Source organism: Copadichromis virginalis, linkage group LG7, assembly GCF_057382275.1.
Source record: "Copadichromis virginalis isolate Kocher_CV1m ecotype Utaka linkage group LG7, C_Virginalis_male_GT1.1, whole genome shotgun sequence".
NCBI lineage: Eukaryota > Metazoa > Chordata > Actinopteri > Cichliformes > Cichlidae > Copadichromis > Copadichromis virginalis.
Genome location: NC_140624.1, coordinates 23,149,060 through 23,171,153, shown reverse-complemented (window position 1 = coordinate 23,171,153; position 22,094 = coordinate 23,149,060). Strand labels below are relative to the sequence as shown.

The 22,094-nt window shown below is 39.5% G+C and overlaps 1 protein-coding gene across 3 annotated transcripts in view; it reads left to right on the top strand.

Moving 5' to 3' along the window:
• Nucleotides 1-22,094, top strand: part of insc (INSC spindle orientation adaptor protein) — a 55,282-nt gene that overhangs the window by 20,168 nt on the left and 13,020 nt on the right. For all 3 annotated transcript variants that reach the window (XM_085462562.1, XM_085462565.1, XM_085462563.1), the window contains exons 3-7: nucleotides 10,035-10,401; nucleotides 10,644-10,696; nucleotides 10,789-10,912; nucleotides 12,140-12,253; nucleotides 21,588-21,713. In XM_085462562.1, the coding sequence (XP_085318688.1) occupies nucleotides 10,035-10,401; nucleotides 10,644-10,696; nucleotides 10,789-10,912; nucleotides 12,140-12,253; nucleotides 21,588-21,713 (784 nt within the window). The remainder of the gene's footprint in view (nucleotides 1-10,034; nucleotides 10,402-10,643; nucleotides 10,697-10,788; nucleotides 10,913-12,139; nucleotides 12,254-21,587; nucleotides 21,714-22,094) is intronic.

The window sequence follows — 22,094 nt, the reverse complement described above, 5'->3', positions numbered from 1 at the left end:
AACATATCGTTCAAATGACTGATTATACAAGACAGCGGATGTTATATGAGAAGCGGAAATGACCTCAGTGTTCAATGCAGGCCTTGAATTCTGCATGTTATCTGGACCAGCTGTTTAAAGATCATTGCAGAAAAAAAGACAAATTGTTTGTTTGTTTGTTTGTTTTTCCATAACTTGTGTATCTGCAAATATACACATTCTGTATTTTTCATATGAAAGAAACTATACTGTGGTGGGGCTTGCTAATTTCTTGTTTTTGATTTATGTATGTTTTGTTTTGTTTTGCTTTACTTCATATGTTTCATATGTTTCATATGTTGTTTGTTTAATTTAAGACAAAAAAAAATTAATTAATCAAGAGGTAAAACTTGAGGGGGTAGGGACAAATAAGTAAATACTTCAGCCTACTCCTTTTCAAACAAATAATGGAATGATATTTTGGAATGATTGTGAAGGCACATGTTTGAAATGTTTGAAATAAAAATGAACTGAACTGAAATTAAAGGAACTTTGACAATGTGATAGTTCCACTAGACAATTTCCAGAGATCAGAGAGAACAATTTCCCAAGCAAATGGTTTGTTATTAGCAATCATACGCAGTAGTTTATTGTCTCTCAGGACTACTCATGTTAATATTGCGGCCACTGGTGAAGATGTGGAGAGCACTGTTCACCTTCATGCACAAAAACACAGCTAAACACCAACCTGATAGCAAGAAACTACCCTCCTGTTTCATCTGCAAATGGAACCTCCAAAAAAGCAGCATACTTTGGCCCCTTATCTTCTGCGGGTAATGCAGTGTAATGGAGGTGGTGTGAGAGATGCGTGCCACCTCTCATGGAAGCAGGGATTAAGGTTTGCAGTAGTGACAGGGTGCAGTTGTGTCATTTGTCATTCCCAGTAGATGAATGCATGAGGAGATGTTTGGTGACATTATTATTATTATTATTGTTGTTGTTGTTATATCAGACCCCTGAGTTGCTGAATTAAGCCTTCATATCTGCCTTAGGATATATCTTCAACTTGATGTTTGATCATACTAATATTTGCACCTCAGTGAAGATCCCAGATCAATATATTTGAGGTACTCAATTAAGATAAGATAGATAAGATAAGATAACTCTTTATTGTCATTGCACAGTCATACATAGTACAGTAGTACAAGGAAATTGGAAAACTGTCCTACATCGGCACTACATATAACACAACACGACACAATATGACACATCACAATGCAACAAACAACACAACACAGTATATTAACTTAGTATAAAAAAGAAGAATAAGTGTATTTGTATTGCACACTGTTATTATTGCACATTAATTATTATTGCACCTTATTATTACAGGTAATGCAAAGGTCAAAAACCTTCCCAACGATGCAATCCCATGTTTGGATGGGTTCAGCTTTCCTGCCCATCCATAATACTGAGGCTACATAAAAAATAAACTTTACAAACTTTACTGATAAACGCAAAAAGCCAGAGCTCAAAATCTAAAATCCTGAAAAATCTGTAAGACACATGTGGCCAAGATGCTAAAAGAGACGTCCACATGTAACAAGCAGTGAGAAACTGAACTGACAGGGAGCACAAACCCACTAGCTGTTCTCAGCTGATCACTTCTCACTGTTGAGACACCAACAACACAGCATTCAGCTGGAGATCTGGTCTTTTTAAATGTGAAATTGGCAACTGTCAGTTTTTTTTAGCGTCTTCTCTTTTTTCATGTTTTATTAACTGAACTCCAAAGAAAACATCAAGGTTTTCAAACCTTTACGACTATGAAACTCTAAGTGAACTGCTGTCCTAGATTCCCCCCCACCCCCACCCCCACCCCCCAAAAAAACACCACTTTTTGGTCTCAAATGCAAATCAGCTCTTATCACACACAGTTTTGTCTCACAGTCGACTGACAGTCACACATGCTGACCCTTCTTTCTTTTAACAATTACAGAAGCTGCTTTGTCAGCATCTGTGGTTTAGAATATTTCAGTCACTGAAAATAAATTTGAATATATATCTTCTGACAGTTCGGTGTTTACTAATGTTCGCAAAGCGTCTCAGAAGATGCACAGTGAATGCACTTGGATATTGAATCAGGGGAACTCACACGCCATAGGCACACACACACACGCACATAAATAAAGGACAAACCGGTCTCATACTTATCTCTGTCTGTGTCTCATGTACAGACTCAAATATAAATTGGATTTGTGCTGCGCACGGTGCACTAACAGTCAGTAAATCAGCTGATGAAACGAGCCAAGTGGCTGAACTGCATTAAAATAAATTGCAAACACAGATGGGACACGTACATGAACTCAGCTAACAAACATCTCCACAGCAGAACCTTTTCCCAGATCGGCTTGTCTGCACATTCAAAGCCTCGGGCCGCAGTCTGAAAGTGGTTGGCGAGTCATTACACTGCAAACAGGTTAGCCAAGTGTCTGTCTCTTTATATTTGTTTGTGTGTGTATATTTCTAAAGTGAGTTGTGGCCGCTCACTTAGGAAAATTGGAAAAGTTGTCAAAAAGTGTGGCTTTAGTAATGTGGGGGAAAGTGTGTGTGAGACTAAGAAAAATGAGGAAGCAAACCAAAGTGTAAGATGAATGGACTGGAGATGGTTTGAGACAGAGAGAGAGATGGATCATATTCTAATGCCTTTTACATATGTCTGTATTTGTATGCGTTGTGCGCATTTAACACGGCGTGCTAAGAAGCCTGAGATAATTAAATTTGAGGTTAGAAGTCGGCTGAGACAAAGAGAGAGAAAAGAAAAGAGAAAAAACGGGCTGTGTTTTTTGTCTTAGGAGAATCTAGTCTTGGCTACACATAAGAGGCTGTCTGAAGCATCTGGGAGTCAGATGTCTGCTTCTCTAGCCAGGATTCAGCTGTACCAGTCAGAGGCCACAATATCCCCTTTCCATGTGCTACTTCAGGAGAAGCACATGCTCCACCTTCACCCAGAAAATCAAGGCGTGACTTGTACATTTAAATATGCCATTAGCCAGATGCCTTAACCATTTTCTTTGCTCATCTGTCACCTCTTGCCACAGTGAAACTATATTATATAGAAACCTCCCAGTGAAGCTGTTTCTGTGTAAAAGATGATTCCATTAAGCAATATTCTGGTTTCTGAGCTAAAGAGGAATGCATTAACATCCTACTTAATTATATGCCTCCATATTTAATTCTGTTTGGGACAAGAGTGTCCTTGTTTCCTCCTTCAGCTGAAGCCAAAGCCACAATGGCTGGGTCCTCAAAATCTAACAGCTCACTCTGCCCACATTTCCATTCCCTCTGCCTAGTTGGACTGTGGTTCTGTTGTGGTATTTAAGAAAGATTTCCATTTAGTTCCATTACATCAGTCATCAGATTGTGATATCCATGCACCCCAAACACTGGACGACAGTGAAGACCTCCTTCCTGCTTATACTGTCTTAAATGACTACCATATCAGAAGAATATGCCGCAAATAATCTGAACTGAATGCAGTCAGATCCCAGACAGACATAATGACACAAACCAACACATGTTGCTGTTTATTTTCCAAGCAAGAAACACTGAGGATTCCAGGAATACTGCCTGGAGTTAATGGACAGTTCCAGATGTTGGTTAATCCTAAATTCCTCCTTGTACCATGAGAGTGTAAATTCATAACATGATTTTTTTTTTTTTTTTATAGAGAAAGCAGTCTGTGTGTTATCAGGTACAAATTATTTTGTTTTAGATGATTTTTTGGAAAAGTCTAAGACACAAAAAGCTGATTTTGGCAAGTAAAGCAGCTTCTGAGGATGATACAAAGTGAGTAAAGATTTTTGTATGAGCATTTATTACATTAAATAGAAGTTCAAAGAACACAATCATAACTTATACTGAGCTTTGTGTTAGCTGCTAGCTAACAACTTGCTAGTTACTGCTAGCAAATATAGCCTGGTATAGGTAAGTTTATAACTGTGGTTGTTGGTAAGTGCTAACATTTCTAATTAGGTCACTATATGAACAGCAACTATTAGTTACCCTCTAATACAACAGTACAAATTAAACAAACTCTCAAAGTTAAGTTGATATTGCCAACTTGCAATTGGAACTTTGTTTTTATTTTTATTCCGACACCACAAGAAGTCACGGCCTGGAACCAGGGCTTTCATAGCATTTTTACGTATTCGAAAGATGAATGACACATCAAAGGAAATGGAGATGCCAGTTTTGTCATTTGACTAATCAGTTGTCAGTGTCTGTTTGTGTGTTCGTATAGCTTCATTCAGTGTCTTGTGATTTTACCCGTAAAAGCAGAGGAGACTTATTTGTCTGTATTTTAAGACATGTTGATGTAATACACTGCCTTTAAATGTTCCTGAGCCACAGAGGACATCTACCCTTTAATTCAAACCATCTGTGTGGGATCCTTTTGCATCTGACAGCAGGGTTACTCTACGTGTAGGAAGACCATTCATCAAGCAAAGAGAAGCAGACATTACTCAACCTGCGGTCATGATCTGTGAAGTGTTGTACATAGTACCTGAATCACTTGAAGCCTCTAGCGATATGTGGAACAAGCCTTTTAATAGGCTTCCAGCCCTGAAGAACAAATTAGCTCCTGCTGTACAATAACTGCTATACTTGAGTGACAACAGGTGCTCCCGTGCTTGAGTTCACACCTGCCCGTCTGCTTCTCACTAACTAGCAAGCTCTCTGTGAACTGATACAGCATTAAGGGTGGGAATTGTGACTCTCTGTGATTTGGAGCACATTTATATTATCTTTTATTGTAACCATCTACAAGATGCAAGTGAAAGACCCACAGACTGGGTGCAAAGAGTTTAAAGTTTACAAAGTGCTTTCATGTGGACATGGCTATTTTTAGCCTCAAACAAAATGACTCACAGCCTCTAATGAGGCGAGAGTCCATACGTGTAAGTGATGCTTTTGTCATTTTTCACTGTGGTGGGTAATGATGTACCTCAGCAAAGCGAAGCTGTCAGCAGAACATTCCTTCTGCTGGGATGGTAGAGCACACAGAGTGAGCGTATTTTAAATGTTTTGACATGTTATGGCATATGTGATTGGCAGCTGCTTTGACTAAAGTTGTATAGGCACTGACCTTTGTATGAGAATTTGGCATAAAAGTTTGCCACCAGAACTCAACTTTCAAAGGCTAATATAGTTTGAGCAACACTATGAAACTGATATTTTTGCTTCTGGGTGCCCCCTACTGTGAACACCCACTGTATTGTGTTAACTGCTGTCAGCAGGAAGATTGACTCAGCTTGTGTCCTGCCATCTTTGGTTTGAAAAATCTTGCTGGTGCAAGATTTGCTCTTACCTGACTTCTTGCTTATTCACTTTTCTTTTGTCTTCTTAGCTTCCTCAGTCAACTTCCTGTTTGGTTTCCTTGCAAATGCCATGGTGTCAATAGAATGACAAGCTAGAAGAAGCTAGGTCTCTATTCATGACGATAAAGACCTAGCTTTTCCTATAATTAGCTCTGGCCTGTAATCAATAGTTAATGGTGTGTGACACTGCTGTAAAACAGTTTTTCTAGTTTAGGTCGATGTACAATGAAAATTGGCTATGAGGCTGCTAATATAGGTCAAATATTCATATAATTTTCAACTTGTTGAGAAGTATCCTTGATGTCTAGCAAGCAAGCCTGTAAACTAATATGCAGTTACTTTGTTTTATTTTTATAAAGTTATCGTGCAGATAATCAGAAAAAGATGGCAGCCTCTATCACTGGCATCGCGTTTGCATGGAGAGAAAAAAAAAAGTGCCTTTAAAATAAAAACATGCAAAAAACCTTCCTTAAAAACAGTACATACATAATGCATCTTCTTGCCTCAACACAACCCCACTTTTCAAAACCAACACTATGACATTCACACTCACTTTCATGTGAAGTGGATATGTGGGGTTTGATACTTTTTTTTTGTCTCTAACTTTCTGTTTCTGTCGCTTTTTATTTCAACAACCGAGTACCACGGCGGCTGGCTTTTCATTCGCCTTTGAGCATGGCAGTTTGGAACATCCATGACGATTTCCCTGTGAGAAAACATCAAACAGACTGTTTGTGACTGAGCATAGCCCAACTCTTACCCTTATCTTAACCTAAAGCCAACATAACTCTTCAAATAAGAAAAGCACAAGAACACACACTCGCAAACTGACTCTGCGGTCACAAGCTTCTCTGTTTCATAAATCTGCAGTGGAGCTAAGGGATAGATCGTTTAGGGGCTCAACATACAGCAGCAGCCTGACAGTGACTCATGCAGCAGAACTCCATGTGCCTCAAGTACATAAAAAGTTTAAGAGGGAATAATCTAAAAGCTCCGGTTATAATTCTCACCTGATGTGTTACAGGAAGAGTGAGTTCACTGTGGCGCACCAGCTCAGCACACCAGCCCGAACTCCTTCACAAATCCATAGAGGATTTGCCCTTTTTTTGATGAAGCTCAGCTACTCATCTTAACATTCAGAGATTGTCCCACTCTTTTTTTTTTTTACCATCTACACTTTATATTTTTTAAAAACAGATTATGCATTCTCCAAGTTTACCATTTTTTAAACAGCGGAACCTGTTGATACTGCGTGTTTTTCTATCCTTAAAGATGCATAGGTTGAAAAATGGAATTAGCACCATCGGACAGTAGCCCATCTCCCGCCTACCTCATCATCACGCAGAATGAACACTCCTTTTAACCAGCTCCTGTCTCTTTCGTTGCCACCATTGCTCAGTTTTCTGCCAGCCAGCTGCCAGCAGATGAGAAGTACTGATGCTTCATCACTGCAGAGACATCCTGTCTGGGATAATAGAGTTGCTGTCGCCTGACCCTCTTTTGGCCCCACATGTAAATATTTGTCATGCCCTGCAAGCTGAAGTGCACCGCTTCCCCTCCTTTGGAAAACAAACCTATTATTATCTGCTTTTTTTTTTTTAAACATATGATGACGGGAGTGTTTCGGGGCTTTATTGGTTGTGTAAATCCAGATGGGTTCATCCTGGTGTGATGCTATGATATAACCGAGCAAATGGTTTTAAAATGACATTTTTGGACTGATAGAAACCAGGAGATTCTGGAAACAGTTTCAAATGTTCACATTTTACCATTAGGCTTTTTTTTTATGTTTCTTTGTCATCCAATAAACCTCCCCCACCCCAAAAAAAGAATTAATAATTATCAAACCTTTAGCTTTGTGACTAATCTGCCACTTAGGTTGAATCACTGTGTTATTCACCGCTGCGTGACAAATCTCCAACAAAGGACCTTTCAAGAACTAGAGTGGTTTTTAAGAGGCTTTCAGATAAGCAGGAAAAAAACAGGAAACAGGATTCAGTAGTATTTTAAAGATATTAATATCTTTAATCGCCTAGGTAGAGTTAAACTAAAACTCATCTCATCTGATGATCACTCTGAAGCTTTTTACCCCACTTAGCAGAGTAAGCGGCATATTAATGCTTACTATTCTGTGCAGTTACTTATTCCAGTTTAAATTTATAGCTAATTACATCTCCATTCTCTTACAATGAATGAGATTTATCTCTGCTTCAGAGTTTCGAACCACTGAGCTGCCTCTCTCTACAGCCTGCACATTTTACATCTTTCGCCGCGATGCTCCCCATCCCCAGTTGGCAGATGACTCACTGAATGTATATTTATCAGAACATACATGCTTTGTCTTTCGTAGCCGACTCAAAATGTAAATGAATGTGATATAAATCTGCTGTTCCATTCCCTAGCACACATCTGCCCTCCAATCATGTTTAATATAAGATTAGCTATAATTAGATTTGTGGCTTGCTAAGGATTTATTCTTGTGTAACCCGCTATTGCTAAAATATAAAGGTCATTGCATAGCTCGAAGACATCACTTAATAATGATGGCTGCTGCTGTTCAATGACAAATCTTTGTTCTAAATGTAAACACAACAGTGCTTCATTCAGATGATGTCAGCCAATACTCAATACCAGTGCAATATCCCAACATGTGTCGCCAGTTGCCATTTCAAACTGCAGTCAAGTCAAGAGCCAAGAGGAAAATATTCATCTTCAGACCCTTTCCTCTGTGTTCCCTCAAAGCAAAGGTGGCTGTTGTAGCCATCGACCCATCCTCTTTCGGGGAGCTTTGCCTCGCGGGATGCTGGCCTCTGGATTGCCCCCTTAAGCCTCCCTTCATTAGGGTCATTGCTGGGAGAGATTGAAGTGGGGAGAGTGTTTGCTCAGTAAAGCTGCTTCTTAAAGCCATCACAATCCTGAGGGGAAACGAGGGATTAGACTAATGAGGCCAGAAGATGGCTATCATCTGTGAATAACTGACCTTGACAACACATTATTGATTTAGGTATTTTAGAACTGAATACTGTAGTCTCCAGTGACTGATTATCATGATACTGGAGTTTACATGTATAACCTATATGGTATATGGATGGTTCCCAATCGCTGGTTCCTTAAGAAATTTTGTAATTTTGGGTTAGATTTTTCTTTTTAAACATACGTACGTACTTACATATCGTTAGCTTCATAGCATAAGTGCCTAAGTCATTTGACTAAGTCAATGACTTAGGCACTTATGCTATGAAGCTAACGATATGTAAGTTATTTGCTCTGTTGAAACCCATTTTAATATACTTAACATAATTTTGAGCATCATTATTTTTCATGTTTTTTTAAAATTTATTTCCAATTAATTCATTTCAATTCCGTTTTTTTGTTTTGTTTTGATATAGTGCCAAATCACAACAACAGTCGCCTAAAGGCGCTTTATATTGTAAGGTAGACCCTAATACATACAGAGAAAAACTCAACAATCACCCCCTATGAGCAAGGAATTCTTCAAAAGTTTTCAATCTGTCATGTTTCACAAAGAATGAAATACACACATGCAAGTACTACCAAAAACACAAAAGAAAAACTCTTTGCTGGAGGTCAGTTTTAGCTAACTAAAATTTAAGCTGTCACCTTATATCAGCTCACCTTATATTTATTGCAGCAAGATTTGCCAACAGGAGCAAGAACTCCAACCCATGTCCAGTGGTGGTGTACAGTTTGTGTTTGTTAGCTAGATCATTTTCTGACTCACAAGCCAGGTGCTCAATATTGAAGTGAGCAGGTTCCATCTTTGACTCAAACACTGTCCTCTCTTTTATCCAATAATGAGTAGCCTGCATCAGAGCAGATACACCGGCCATGATGGGATAAAGACAATTGATGATTGTGTGAGGGATTAGCAGTGTTTGTTTTGGCATAAGAGATTAATGATATATCATGTACTTTTTCCAAAGAAAAAAGGAAAAAACAACAGGAAAATTATATAGAGATGACAAGGGTGGCACAGACAAGTAAGCTTCCTAACAACCAATTTGAATTTCCTTAATTTTCCACTGATTACCCATGTTATTTCTTGTGGAGGAGGCAAAGATGATCAGACTTTTTTCATGTAAATGTGCTTAAGCTACAGAATAGCAGGCAGGACAGTCAGCATTAATGATGTTCTCTCTAACATGACACTGCCCTCAGTACATAGTAACCAGTGCACATTCATTTCATGTATGTAGCAGTGTTTGTTTAGCAATATGTATTCGATATTCTAATTAATAATGAGAAACCAAAGAGCCAGTTGCTGTCGATTTAGTCTGAGCAAACAAGAAGGAGGGAAAGAAGTTTTCTTCGCATACCGCAATCAATAGATGGCAATAGAAAAATAGTCTGTGCCATCTTCCTTCATTTTGTTTGCAATGGACCAGATATACACAACAAGCTGAATAACGCTGTTGTATCACTAACAAAAATCAAAAAATTGGGACACCGTTGTCTTCAGGATTGCTGACTCACTTTTGGTCGAAGCTGGAGTTATAAATGAGAACATGCAGCATGTAAACATGGGGAAAACAGGGGATTCCTTGAAACTGTGTTAAATCTACATCCCTGCTCTTAGTTCTTTTGCCTCTGGTTTAAGAAAAAGTCCTGTTCACACTGAGACTTTTACATTAGATTACATTTTTTAATCTATTATTCTGTTTGTTTCACCCACAGTACCCGTGCGCAGTCTCTTCAGGTTGACTCGGTCCAGCGGTGGATGGAAGACCTCCGTCACATGACGGAAGTAGAGTGCATGTGTGTCCTCCAGGCCAAACCCATCGGGGTAGAGGAGGACTCTCAGCAGGGAGAGCTGATTGTGGGCTCTGGGGTTAGTGCAGGGGACCACGTGGCTAGAAACAACTTGCAGACGCTCCTTCGCCGAGCTTTGGTGGTCAGCACAGAGCTAGGAAAGATGTTTCAGCGGCTGGAGAAGGGACGCTGGCAGAGGGTCCACAGCACGGCTGTACGGGCAAACTGCCATGTTCGCTCACTGGTACATGAGTACAGTGCAGCTCGAAACACACCGCCGGAGATGCAGAAGGTGATGGTTGACTTTGAAAATTAGGTTTGCATACATAAAAATGTGCCCATTTTACAGTAATGAAAAAAACTGAACAATGTTTCTTTTTAACTGGAGCTGTTTGACATAAGCTGAGCTTACATTACTGAACATTATTTGCTCATCTGTTATCTACAAATACCTGCAGTTATACCCCACTGACAGGCCATTTATGTTTAGAACTGTGGAGGTCTGACCACTTAAATGTGCATGTTTTGTTGTAGTATGAGAAGTCTTTGCTGGAAAAGTGTATGGAGCTGACTAATATTACAGAGAGGTAAAATCTACAACGTTAATATGCAGTAATTTAAAAAACTCCCAAACAAATACTTTGTTTTTCTAAATCAAACATTTGATTTGCACCCACAGGTGCCTTCACACTGACGATGAATTCTTCCTGAAATCCATGAGGGAGGCCATCCATGAGATCCTTACAGATGTCAGTGACTCGTTCAGCAACATGATTGACATGGCTTTAGCCAATGAGATCCGGGTATGTAGTTTCTGTATTTGCGCATATTCCGTTGTGTGCTCTGCAGTGTCATGTGTTTATAATTTTGCTGATAGGTTGAGGTGTTGCTTTGCCTAATTTATAAGAGTGTTGTAATCAGTGGTGTAAATAATTCAACTCTGAAGTAAGAGCCAAACAATCTCAGGGTTGAATTTAGCAAAGTTTGTTGTTATGGAGTGATCAAAAGAAAGAAGAGAGTTTTGGCGATGGGGAAGACCAAGATTTCCACAAGGACCATACATAGTTTGTGACTTACAGTTAGCACGAGGAGCCTGATCACCATGGCTACTTTCAACAACAATCTGGAGAAGAATGTGAGCTTCAGCTGGTCCTTAAGTACTGGATGGAAATGAGTGAATCCTAAAAGGTGTGTTCGCTGAAGTGTGGAGTCCCACAGCAGAACCTGCCCATCTCCACCTAAGAGTAGGCTGAGAGGAAAAGAACCAAAGCAAAACAAAACCCTAAATAGCCTCCCGATTAATAGATCATCGTTACAGTGTCATGTAGATAAATAATTTTTGTATAACTAAAAGAATCAAAGAGAACTAACAGGCTCATTTCAGACAATTTAAAATATAAATGGAAAGAAATTGTAATTAAAGTACCTACACATACCTACCTACTGGTAAAATGCTTCCACCTGGTGGTGAAGGCTATCATTTAAATTTTGTGGCGGGTAATTGCAACAAGTGCCTTTAATCATGGTGTACAGTCCTGCAGATACTGCTGGCTACTCTTAGTTCTTTTTTCTTTCTAGACAGAGAGTTAGGGGCAACACGAAAAGTTGCCAGTAATATTATGTCAATCAACCAATCAGTCAATCCTATAAATGCAGTCTATTGTTCTCTGTCCCACTTTAAGCAACACTGACTGTGATGCCGTTAAAACAGATACTGTGTATAGTAATATTTTGGATCCAAGCACACACACACACATATATATGTATATATATAGTTACACTCCATGTGTGGGTCAGATAAGAAGGAGAGAAATTGTCCCTTGATTGTTGCACACTTATAGAAATAGACTTAGAAATGCCTGTCATGTTTGTGCTATCCAGTGGTTGTATCGAAATAAGATGACACAGCTGACACCATAACAGTATTAATGAGCCACTAGAAACAGATTTATGCATCATGTCGTTAAAAGTGATGATTTGAAATGTGTTGAGTTGTGAATAAAATGATAAAGATGTCAATTTCCTTGCAGGTTCTGATCAAGCAGATTGAATCATCGGACAGCCTTCATACCATTGGTAGTGCCATTAGCAACCTGCTGTCCCTAACCCAGGATGGACCTCAGCTCTGCAGCATCATTGCCAAGGTACTCGGGACATAAAAATAGACTCTATGCTATCCTTCTTACTACATTTAGAGAGCAACTGGGACCTTGCTTCATTTTATTCACTCCTGTGGAAAGTCCACCTATACCGATGTTTGTCATTCTAACCAGCAGACCTGGGATTGCCAGCTATCTTATTATACATGCCTCTATAAAGCTATTTCACTGTGAGATAAGAAACGACAGACTGGACAGCAAGTCTGTATTGGCCATTAGTTAGCTGACCGCTTTCAGGATGCTTTTGATAAGACACTTCCTGGCCCACTCATACACACACATACACGCTCTTTGCAGCCAAATTGTCAGATCAATACTGTCAGCTCTCATTAGTCGTAAGTATTGATTACACATTCAGGTTGCTCAGGTGTCTTTACCTTTTAATCCACTCTCGCTTTTTTAACCAAGCTCCAGGGCTAAGAAAGTAAAGCCATGTAAAAATGAGGCTGTTTCTGCAAAGCAAGTCAGTCCCCATGGATATCGTTGAGCTTTGCAGAAACAAATTAATGTTTACAGTGTGGTACTCTTAAAAGCTAACAAAGGCTTCATAGCAATCATACAAGGGTACATTTTCAACCATTTATATATAGTTTAAAGATGAGGTCGCCTTAAGTGACAGGTTACAGGTCATCTTCACTTCACCTCCACATAAATTATCTGAATATGTGGCATACTGCTTAATTATACCAACAGCCTGTCAAGGAAGTCTTTGCTCCTGTTTCAGTGCTCCAGGACCCAGTATTATTTTTTCAGTATGTCATTTTTGCAGTATGGCACATATTTGATTGCATGTAGTCTATTTATGCAATTTGCTAATTAAGCTTTGTGATCATTAGATAATAACTTAGCACTCCACTCCCCTCCAAACACCAATCTCAAGGCTTCAAAACTGGGCTTTACAAACCAAAGGATAATGTCACAGTGCCTACATCCATCCTTAAAATACAGTCTATGTTCTTAACTTGGTGTGTAGCAGAGCTGGATGAACCATCTCAGAGGAATCCTGAAACCCACCATAGCAAATAATTTGCTTTCAGCTATATGTCTATTACACTTTCTCACACACCCCTTTGATGCATAACATCAGCTCATATTTGAACATTTTGCTCATTACAAATTTTCCACTGCTGCTGACTTCACTCGTGCACTGAAGAACAGCAATTAGCCATTTAAATGTCTGGGTGGGGACCTGACATTTCCACCCTCTCCATCTCTATGCCAGTGTCTTTGTTGATGGGCTGATTTTAGTGTTAGATAAAAAGATAAAAAGGTTAAAAAATCAGATGGGTGGACTCCCATGATGTTAAAAATCATTGTAGCTATCATACAGCTTGAGCCAGTGAGGTACCTTAAAAGAGGAAATAGTGTGATAATGATAACTTGTAATTTGCATGACAACAGGAGTAAAGATTTGCTGCTTTTGCTTAGTTATTGGTTGTTGATGGTTGTTGTTGTTATGTCAAGTGTCGTACTCTAAGATTTGTCGTGGAATCATCACATCACACATAATATAAAGTAAATAATCGGTTTGTAAAATCTGATGTAATCCATGTGGTGCAGGGGTGGAGTCTAGCCTTTAATGCAGGTCCTGTAACCCAACCCATGATTACACAAATGACTTGACTACACAGTGGGAGCAGTTGTGGCTCAGGACTTAGAGCAGGCCATCTAATAATCAGAAGGTTGGTGGATCCAGTCTGCATGTTGAAGTATCCTTGGGCAAGACAATGAACCCGAGTTGCCTCTGATGTGTCCATCGGAGCGTGAGTGTGTGTGCAAATATTAGACAAAGCACTTAGGTACAGAAAAAGCGCCTGCATGAACGTGTGACTGGGCGAATGTCATTTGTAGTCAAAAGTGCTTTGAGTGCAGTTACAGTAAAAAAAAAACCACTTTATAAGTACCAGTAGGTAAAGTGCTGAACCTACAGGGTCAGCACAGCCAACCAGTAAATCACTGTGGGTTTTTCACTATGAGTTACTCCTTTGACACACAGAAAGTCATTTGATCAATTGTAATATTTTAAGTTGATTATAGAAGCTGTAAATAAAATGTACAGTGTTCAGTACAGTAAGTAAATCACATGTATTAAAACTGTGCGTTTCCTCAACTTGCAGATATTTTATTGAACCTACACCTGAGGAGGATTTTTTAAAAAGCGCTGCACAAATGATTTAAATTGAAAATATTAAAAAATATGTGTCAACAAATTATTGTCAAGTCTATCAACTCTCATGCCCTGATTTTAATAAGCCATTATTTCAAAACATATTAAGTATTTTTTTTCTCTCTTGTGATTTCAAACCCTTGTAGGTGATGTTTTTCCAAAGCACTTCTCAGTAATTGACAGCTTATCAGACCCTGAGTATTCACGCCATCAAGGCTGATTTGGGACGGTTGACTGCACACATCTGTCATACCAAACAGATCAGAACAAATCATACAAATTATCGCTGAACACTATTCATGCCTGCCTTTAGCTCATGACCCACTCAAAATGACAAAACAAACAAAATAAATGCCCACCATATTCATCTAAAAGCATCATTTATTCTTTAATCCATCAAATTCAAACTATTTTCTTTTCTTTGGTGTTTTAGAGATGAACCATAATTATACATACCTACCTTTTTATAGTCATTTACATTTTTTATATTTATATTTTCTGCATGTCTTAGGAATAAAACACATCAACCAATACAGTAACAAAATTCAGCAGCCAGGCAGAAAGAGCAGTTGTCACGGATTTAGCAGTGTCTGCAAAGCTGGATTCAAGAAGTGTTTAAAGTTAACGTTTTTAGAGCATTTAAAGCACCATCTTGTGCCAGTATAGAACGTGACATCACTAGGTTGTTTGGTTGGTTTGCCACTGGTCTTTAAGTGATGACATATGAACCCTGCTTCCAGGTCCAAACTACTCTGCGTTTAATAAGGTTCTTGTGTTTTTAACACGTTTTAATGCTTTGTATCTTGTTCTATTTAATCTGAACAAGCCCCTAAAAAAGGCAGTGATAATTGTTGGCCTCGCTCGGTTTTTATTACCACTATTCATTTTAAAGCTCAGTTTTTAAAACCTTCTGATGTAACTACAGGGAGTGCAGAATTATTAGGCAAGTTGTATTTTTGAGGAATAATTTTATTATTGAACAACAACCATGTTCTCAATGAACCCAAAAAACTCATTAATATCAAAGCTGAATGTTTTTGGAAGTAGTTTTTAGTTTGTTTTTAGTTTTAGCTATTTTAGGGGGATATCTGTGTGTGCAGGTAACTATTACTGTGCATAATTATTAGGCAACTTAACAAAAAACAAATATATACCCATTTCAATTATTTATTTTTACCAGTGAAACCAATATAACATCTCCACATTCACAAATATACATTTCTGACATTCAAAAATAAAACAAAAACAAATCAGCGACCAATATAGCCACCTTTCTTTGCAAGGACACCCAAAAGCCTGCCATCCATGGATTCTGTCAGTGTTTTGATCTGTTCACCATCAACATTGCGTGCAGCAGCAACCACAGCCTCCCAGACACTGTTCAGAGAGGTGTACTGTTTTCCCTCCTTGTAAATCTCACATTTGATGATGGACCACAGGTTCTCAATGGGGTTCAGATCAGGTGAACAAGGAGGCCATGTCATTAGTTTTTCTTCTTTTATACCCTTTCTTGCCAGCCATGCTGTGGAGTACTTGGACGCGTGTGATGGAGCATTGTCCTGCATGAAAATCATGTTTTTCTTGAAGGATGCAGACTTCTTCCTGTACCACTGCTTGAAGAAGGTGTCTTCCAGAAACTGGCAGTAGGACTGGGAGTTGAGCTTGACTCCATCCTCAACCCGAAAAGGCCCCACAAGCTCATCTTTGATGATACCAGCCCAAACCACTACTCCACCTCCACCTTGCTGGCGTCTGAGTCGGACTGGAGCTCTCTGCCCTTTACCAATCCAGCCACGGGCCCATCCATCTGGCCCATCAAGACTCACTCTCATTTCATCAGTCCATAAAACCTTAGAAAAACCAGTCTTGAGATATTTCTTGGCCCAGTCTTGACATTTCAGCTTGTGTGTCTTGTTCAGTGGTGGTCGTCTTTCAGCCTTTCTTACCTTGGCCATGTCTCTGAGTATTGCACACCTTGTGCTTTTGGGCACTCCAGTGATGTTGCAGCTCTGAAATATGGCCAAACTGGTGGCAAGTGGCATCTTGGCAGCTGCACGCTTGACTTTTCTCAGTTCATGGGCAGTTATTTTGCGCCTTGGTTTTTCCACACGCTTCTTGCGACCCTGTTGACTATTTTGAATGAAACTCTTGATTGTTCAATGATCACGCTTCAGAAGCTTTGCAATTTTGAGACTGCTGCATCCCTCTGCAAGATATCTCACTATTTTTGACTTTTCTGAGCCTGTCAAGTCCTTCTTTTGACCCATTTTGCCAAAGGAAAGGAAGTTGCCTAATAATTATGCACACCTGATATAGGGTGTTGATGTCATTAGACCACACCCCTTCTCATTACAGAGATGCACATCACCTAATATGCTTAATTGGTAGTAGGCTTTCGATACAGCTTGGAGTAAGACAACATGCATGAAGAGGATGATGTGGACAAAATACTCATTTGCCTAATAATTCTGCACTCCCTGTACAGCCCAGCCCATGCAGCAGTATATTAATGACTAACCTTATATTGTGGATAGATTATCTCAGTTGTTCTCCTAACTTGGTCCGTTTACACCATCCTGCCATGCAATGATATTAACTTTTATTGAGTGGAAAAAGTTAGCATTCATCCTCCAGCTTCAATGTGTTTACGTTATGCTAACATAGCTGTCTTGCTAGCCATCACATAGCACATCATTATATACCAGCTAGTCCAACTTCAGTAACCCTACAAACGTCACTGCTGTTTAGTTTTCTGTCTTCATTTATGTTGGAAGTGATAGCAGAGCTGTACGTTTTAATTTTTTCAGAAATCTCTCAGTCAGAACATGGTATATCATGCTCAGGTGGAAACTAGTGAGCTAACTTCCTGCTAACTTCTAACTCTGTTAAATTTAATAAATTCTGTTTTCATGGATCACAATTGTCAATTGTCATTTTATTAAAGATGAAAAAATTGAATCAGTTTGTAACTCTCAGTGATGCCGCAGTATTTGTTTGACTTTGGGACCCGAAGCAGAGTTGGACCCTGAAACGGCTAATGACGTCAGACTTAAAGACCGGATGGACTCACATTAGTTTATGTTAGCTAACTGATAGGACCGATAACTCAGTGGAAAACAAAGCAATTAAAACTGAAAAGAAGCCTAAAGAGGTCAGTTTTGTACTGCTTGTGGCTACAACAATGGCTTTTATGTTAAAAAAAAAAGAAGAGGATATACCGTCCACTTTTACTTTCTGTCTTTAAAGCAACACGTTTTTCATTCTTTACTAGCTGCACTCAAACTGGAAAATCCACCTGTTTGCTGTAATGTTTGGGTTTCTAGAGCACTTTACAAATGAGGACTGTATGGAGGAGAACCTGTTTGAGTCAGGTGCGCTGTATTAGACTCCATGGTGTAAGTTAGCCATTATAAATGTGGTGTTTCATGTCAGCTTTAATACTGAGCCATGTGCCACACCATAAATCAAATAGCAGCTGGAACGCTGGAGAGTGACTGTGTCATGATGTGCACGCGAATTTGCATCCTCAGTGTTTGCCTACTGTCATGATAGATCTCAATCTAAATTTGTCCATGTTGGCAGACTTGTCATATGTGTGTCCTTGCTCTGATAGCTGTAAACTGCAAGGCGTGTAGAGCATGAAATGGCAATAACTCAGGCCTGGTGAGAGCCAGTGTGTCATCAAAGCTCTGTGGGTAGAAAGGGGGCTTAGAAATACTGTAAATCCCATGAAGCTCTCTAATTTGACGTCCCTTTTAGGATCAGATGAAAGATACCTGCCAGTCTCCCTTCATTTTCATCTTTCTCATCCCTTAAAGCACAAAGTCTTTCTTTCTTTCTTTCTTTCTTTCTTTCTTTCTTTCTTTCTTTCTTTCTTTCTTTCTTTTCTTTCTTTTTTTACAAACCCTGCTGAAAACTGCCTGTAGTTGCATGTTTGGTGTTTACAAGCGAAACAAGCCCAGAGAGCACGACTCAGGAAGTTATAAGATGGAAACAGATTATACACCGTGTAGGGTTATACATGCAAACACGCAGATAAAGAAGCATTTTCCAGTGAGTAGTCAAGTTTCACTTGATGTTATTGCAACAAGAACCAAAATGCGTGAGTGTGAGAACAAATGTGTTCTGTGGGCTTAATTTAAGAGATGGGGATGAAGTCAGTGGAAGCAACAAGTGCAAGTTGTTTGTCAGAGAAAAGAAACAAGCCAACAAGTCTAATAATCTGTAAAAGAAAAGTCTGTGGGGATGAAATAATAGAAAGGTGCTTCCACCAGAGAGTGACGATTGTCTGAACAAATCTCTGTAGTCTGTTCCTCTGAGCCATTTCTATTTATTTACTTTTTTTTTTTTTTTTTTTTTTACAGTATATTAAGAAAGATCACAGAAGATCTATGAATCTTCATCCAGTTATGGTACTTTGCTTGAAACAAGACTAAGGCCTACAGTTTTGTGTCTTTTTGTTAGTAGGTGCTAGTATTAAAAAACTGAAGCAATATAGTTTTCAGTTTTATTAAACCTGCTGCCAACAATACACATATTACATTCAGTTAATTTAAGGTAGATTATATTTTGGGAAGATTATGCAGGATGGTGGCAGCACGGTGGCAAGGTGGTTAGCACTGTTGCCGCACAGCAAGAAGGTCCTGAGTTCAATTCCACCATCAGTCCGGGGTCTTTCTGTGTGGAGTTTGCGTCTTCTCCCCGTGTTTGCGTGGGTTCTCTCCGGGTACTCCGGCTTCCTCCCACCGTCCAAAGACATGCAGCTTGTGGGGATAGGTTAATTGGATAATCCAAATTGCCACTAGGTGTGAATGTGCAAGTGAATGTGAGTGCGAATGGTTGTCTGTCCCTGTGTGTTAGCCCTGCGACAGACTGGCGACCTGTCCAGGGTGTACCCCGCCTCTCGCCCCATGAGAGCTGGGATAGGCTCCGGTGCCCCCCGCAACCCTGAAAAGGATAAGCGGAAGCGAATGGATGGATGCAGGAGATACAGTTTAAATGTATCTGAAGCTTAAACAAACGGTGCATTTATAACAGCTGATCTTGGTGTCAGCCAATGGCACACATCCTATGGGAAAATGTCATAAAGGGCACGATATCGATTTAGTTTAACTACAGTTGCTACTGTCTCTGTAAGTCGTTTTGCAACCCACCTGCACCCCAGCTCCTCCTTTCCAAGCTGCATCTGACTTCAACTGAGTTCAGTTTTATTAATATAGCAGCAAATCCAACACACAACAGTCACCTCAAGGTGCTTTATATTGTACATGATAATGTGTAAAAAACCCTTAATACTTAATAAAATGTATTTCTGATGCTGGCTGTGGCACTGCGAGTCTTGATATTGCTCTTCCATCCTAAGGCTTTGTGTGCAAATAGAAATGCAGGAAGTTCCTGGACCATACTGCCAAATATAAATGACTGCAGATTAAATCATATTTTTTGACTGCAATGGCCTTGAGTGAAATATGTGTATAAATACAAAATGTCACTGAAGACATAATTCGGTTGGTTAAATACTTCTGGACACTAAATATTTTAAAAAATAATAATAAAGCTAGCTTTAAATAATTTAAACCAAAGAACTAATGCTCGGTGCCACAGACTCGTTTTGAACATCAACTTTAAGTGAGATTTGCATCAGAGTGAAGTAACAGGATCAACAGGCTCTCCAGCGCCACCCAGGCATTTGGAATCAGCATGTAAGCCTCTCAGTGTTTTAGAGGGTTTACTGAAAACTGTCCATCAGTGTTGGTAGTTCTTCCAGGTATGGTGGTCCGATACAGCGTAGGCAGCAAGCGGGGAAGTAGCGGTCAGGCTGGAGGGCAGGATGATTAACCACTCCAAGCCCTGGCAGCATGGCCTTAGCAGCATATGAGACATGCCAGCCCAGTATAATTGCCTTATTAGGATAATGGTGGTAGTTACAGGCTTCATCTTCCTCCAGGTAATTCTAGCTATCTGCACAGTGAATAGAATTCAATACCTGCAAGTGTTTTTTGTCAAAGGGGTGCTTTAAAGTGGACATGCAGCCAATACAGGAGGATCTGTTTTTGTTTGTTTACACCAAGCATACGCAACAGAAAATGCACAGTTATTATGGCTAGCAAATCATCTTTTTTCCCCCTTCTCAGTGTTTTCTATTCATGAAATATATATATTTTGGCTGTTTTAACCTGACATGATAGATTGTGTGAGCTATTTGATAGGTTCTGTGGTTGGCAGGCTCACTGAATGAAGCTGGCCAAGTCTATCGGTCATTCCGGGTCTCTTGGACTCTTTAAAACCAGTATGCTGCTATTGGCTTAAATGTGTAGGGATAGTTGGCTCTCATAACACAGTCTAGCAAGAAGTAATTTGATCCATTGTTTTGCACAGTAATGTGCGCTTCAAGGCAAGAGCTGACAATGATGCATCCTGAATAATTTGGCGTTGAGCAATCTAATGTCAGGCCTGTGAAAGTTGCAAGTTGGACTCTGAATGTTTTACCAATTTTTGTCCCACATTCACTAATGCTTTGAAAAATAGTAAAGTGTCCCACTGACAAATTTAGAAACTCAGGATAGACTTTAAGCAAAAAAAAGGACTGTTGCCTCACGGCAAGAAGGTCCTTGTTTTGAATCAACTGAATTAGGATTGTCTTGTTGAAATATAAAGTTTATACCAGCCGTCATGTGAACAGCTTCTGCATTTACACTTAGCAGAAATAAACCAAGTGATAATGATTAAGCCCTGTGTCAGACTGCCAACCTGTCCATGGTCTACCCTGCCTTTCGCCCTGAGACAGCTGGGATAGGCTTCAGCCCCCCCAAGCGGAAGAGAATGGATGGATGGATGATAATGATTAATAATCATAATGATCATCCAGTCTCACATGAGTCTAGATAAACAGTTTTTATTGTTTATATATTCTTGTTTTGCAACTTTCACAAAGCATTTGTGAAACATTGGTTTCGTAAATGTATTACATTTTTAAAGTTCTTTTTTACAATGACTTAGTAGCTTTAGCTTGTTCCCCTGATCAAGACTCACCGAACAGATGATGCTATTGTGGGACCTGAATGTGGCACTGAATAACATGAGTGCACATACAAGCGTGCACTTTTCTCCTTAGACTTAAATATTAAAATAACACGTTTTCTTTTCCTACAGGAAGGAGCTGTGGTAGCCCTGTTTAAGATCTGCAGACAGGACCGCTTCAGAGATCTCTACGCACACGCTTTAAGAACAGTGGCCTCCATCTGCTGTGTGGAGGAAGGCATTAACCAACTGGAAAAGGTAAAATTCTCCGCCTTACACACTCAGGTACACATGTATGTGTATAAGGGTGTGCAGCGATTTACAGATAAACTGTGAATAAGTAAAGGTGGCCCCAAAGGAAATTTGTCATTAGTTTGTGGTTAGAATGAACAAATCAAATAAAGTGGGGAAGAATAGCACATGTACCTCACATGCATGAGGCACTATTTCCAGACTTTCAAGTAATAAACAAAAATGGGTACACGCACGTATTTAAGATATAAGGGGAGTGAGAGATTACATCACTCTGGAGTAAAAGTAAGTCAATAAAATAAATCCAGTAAAAACCGTGAGTAGCTCCAGTCCAGCCAGATGATGTTTGGCTGAAGTTGTAAGTCAGCAGTAAGATATGACTGCAAG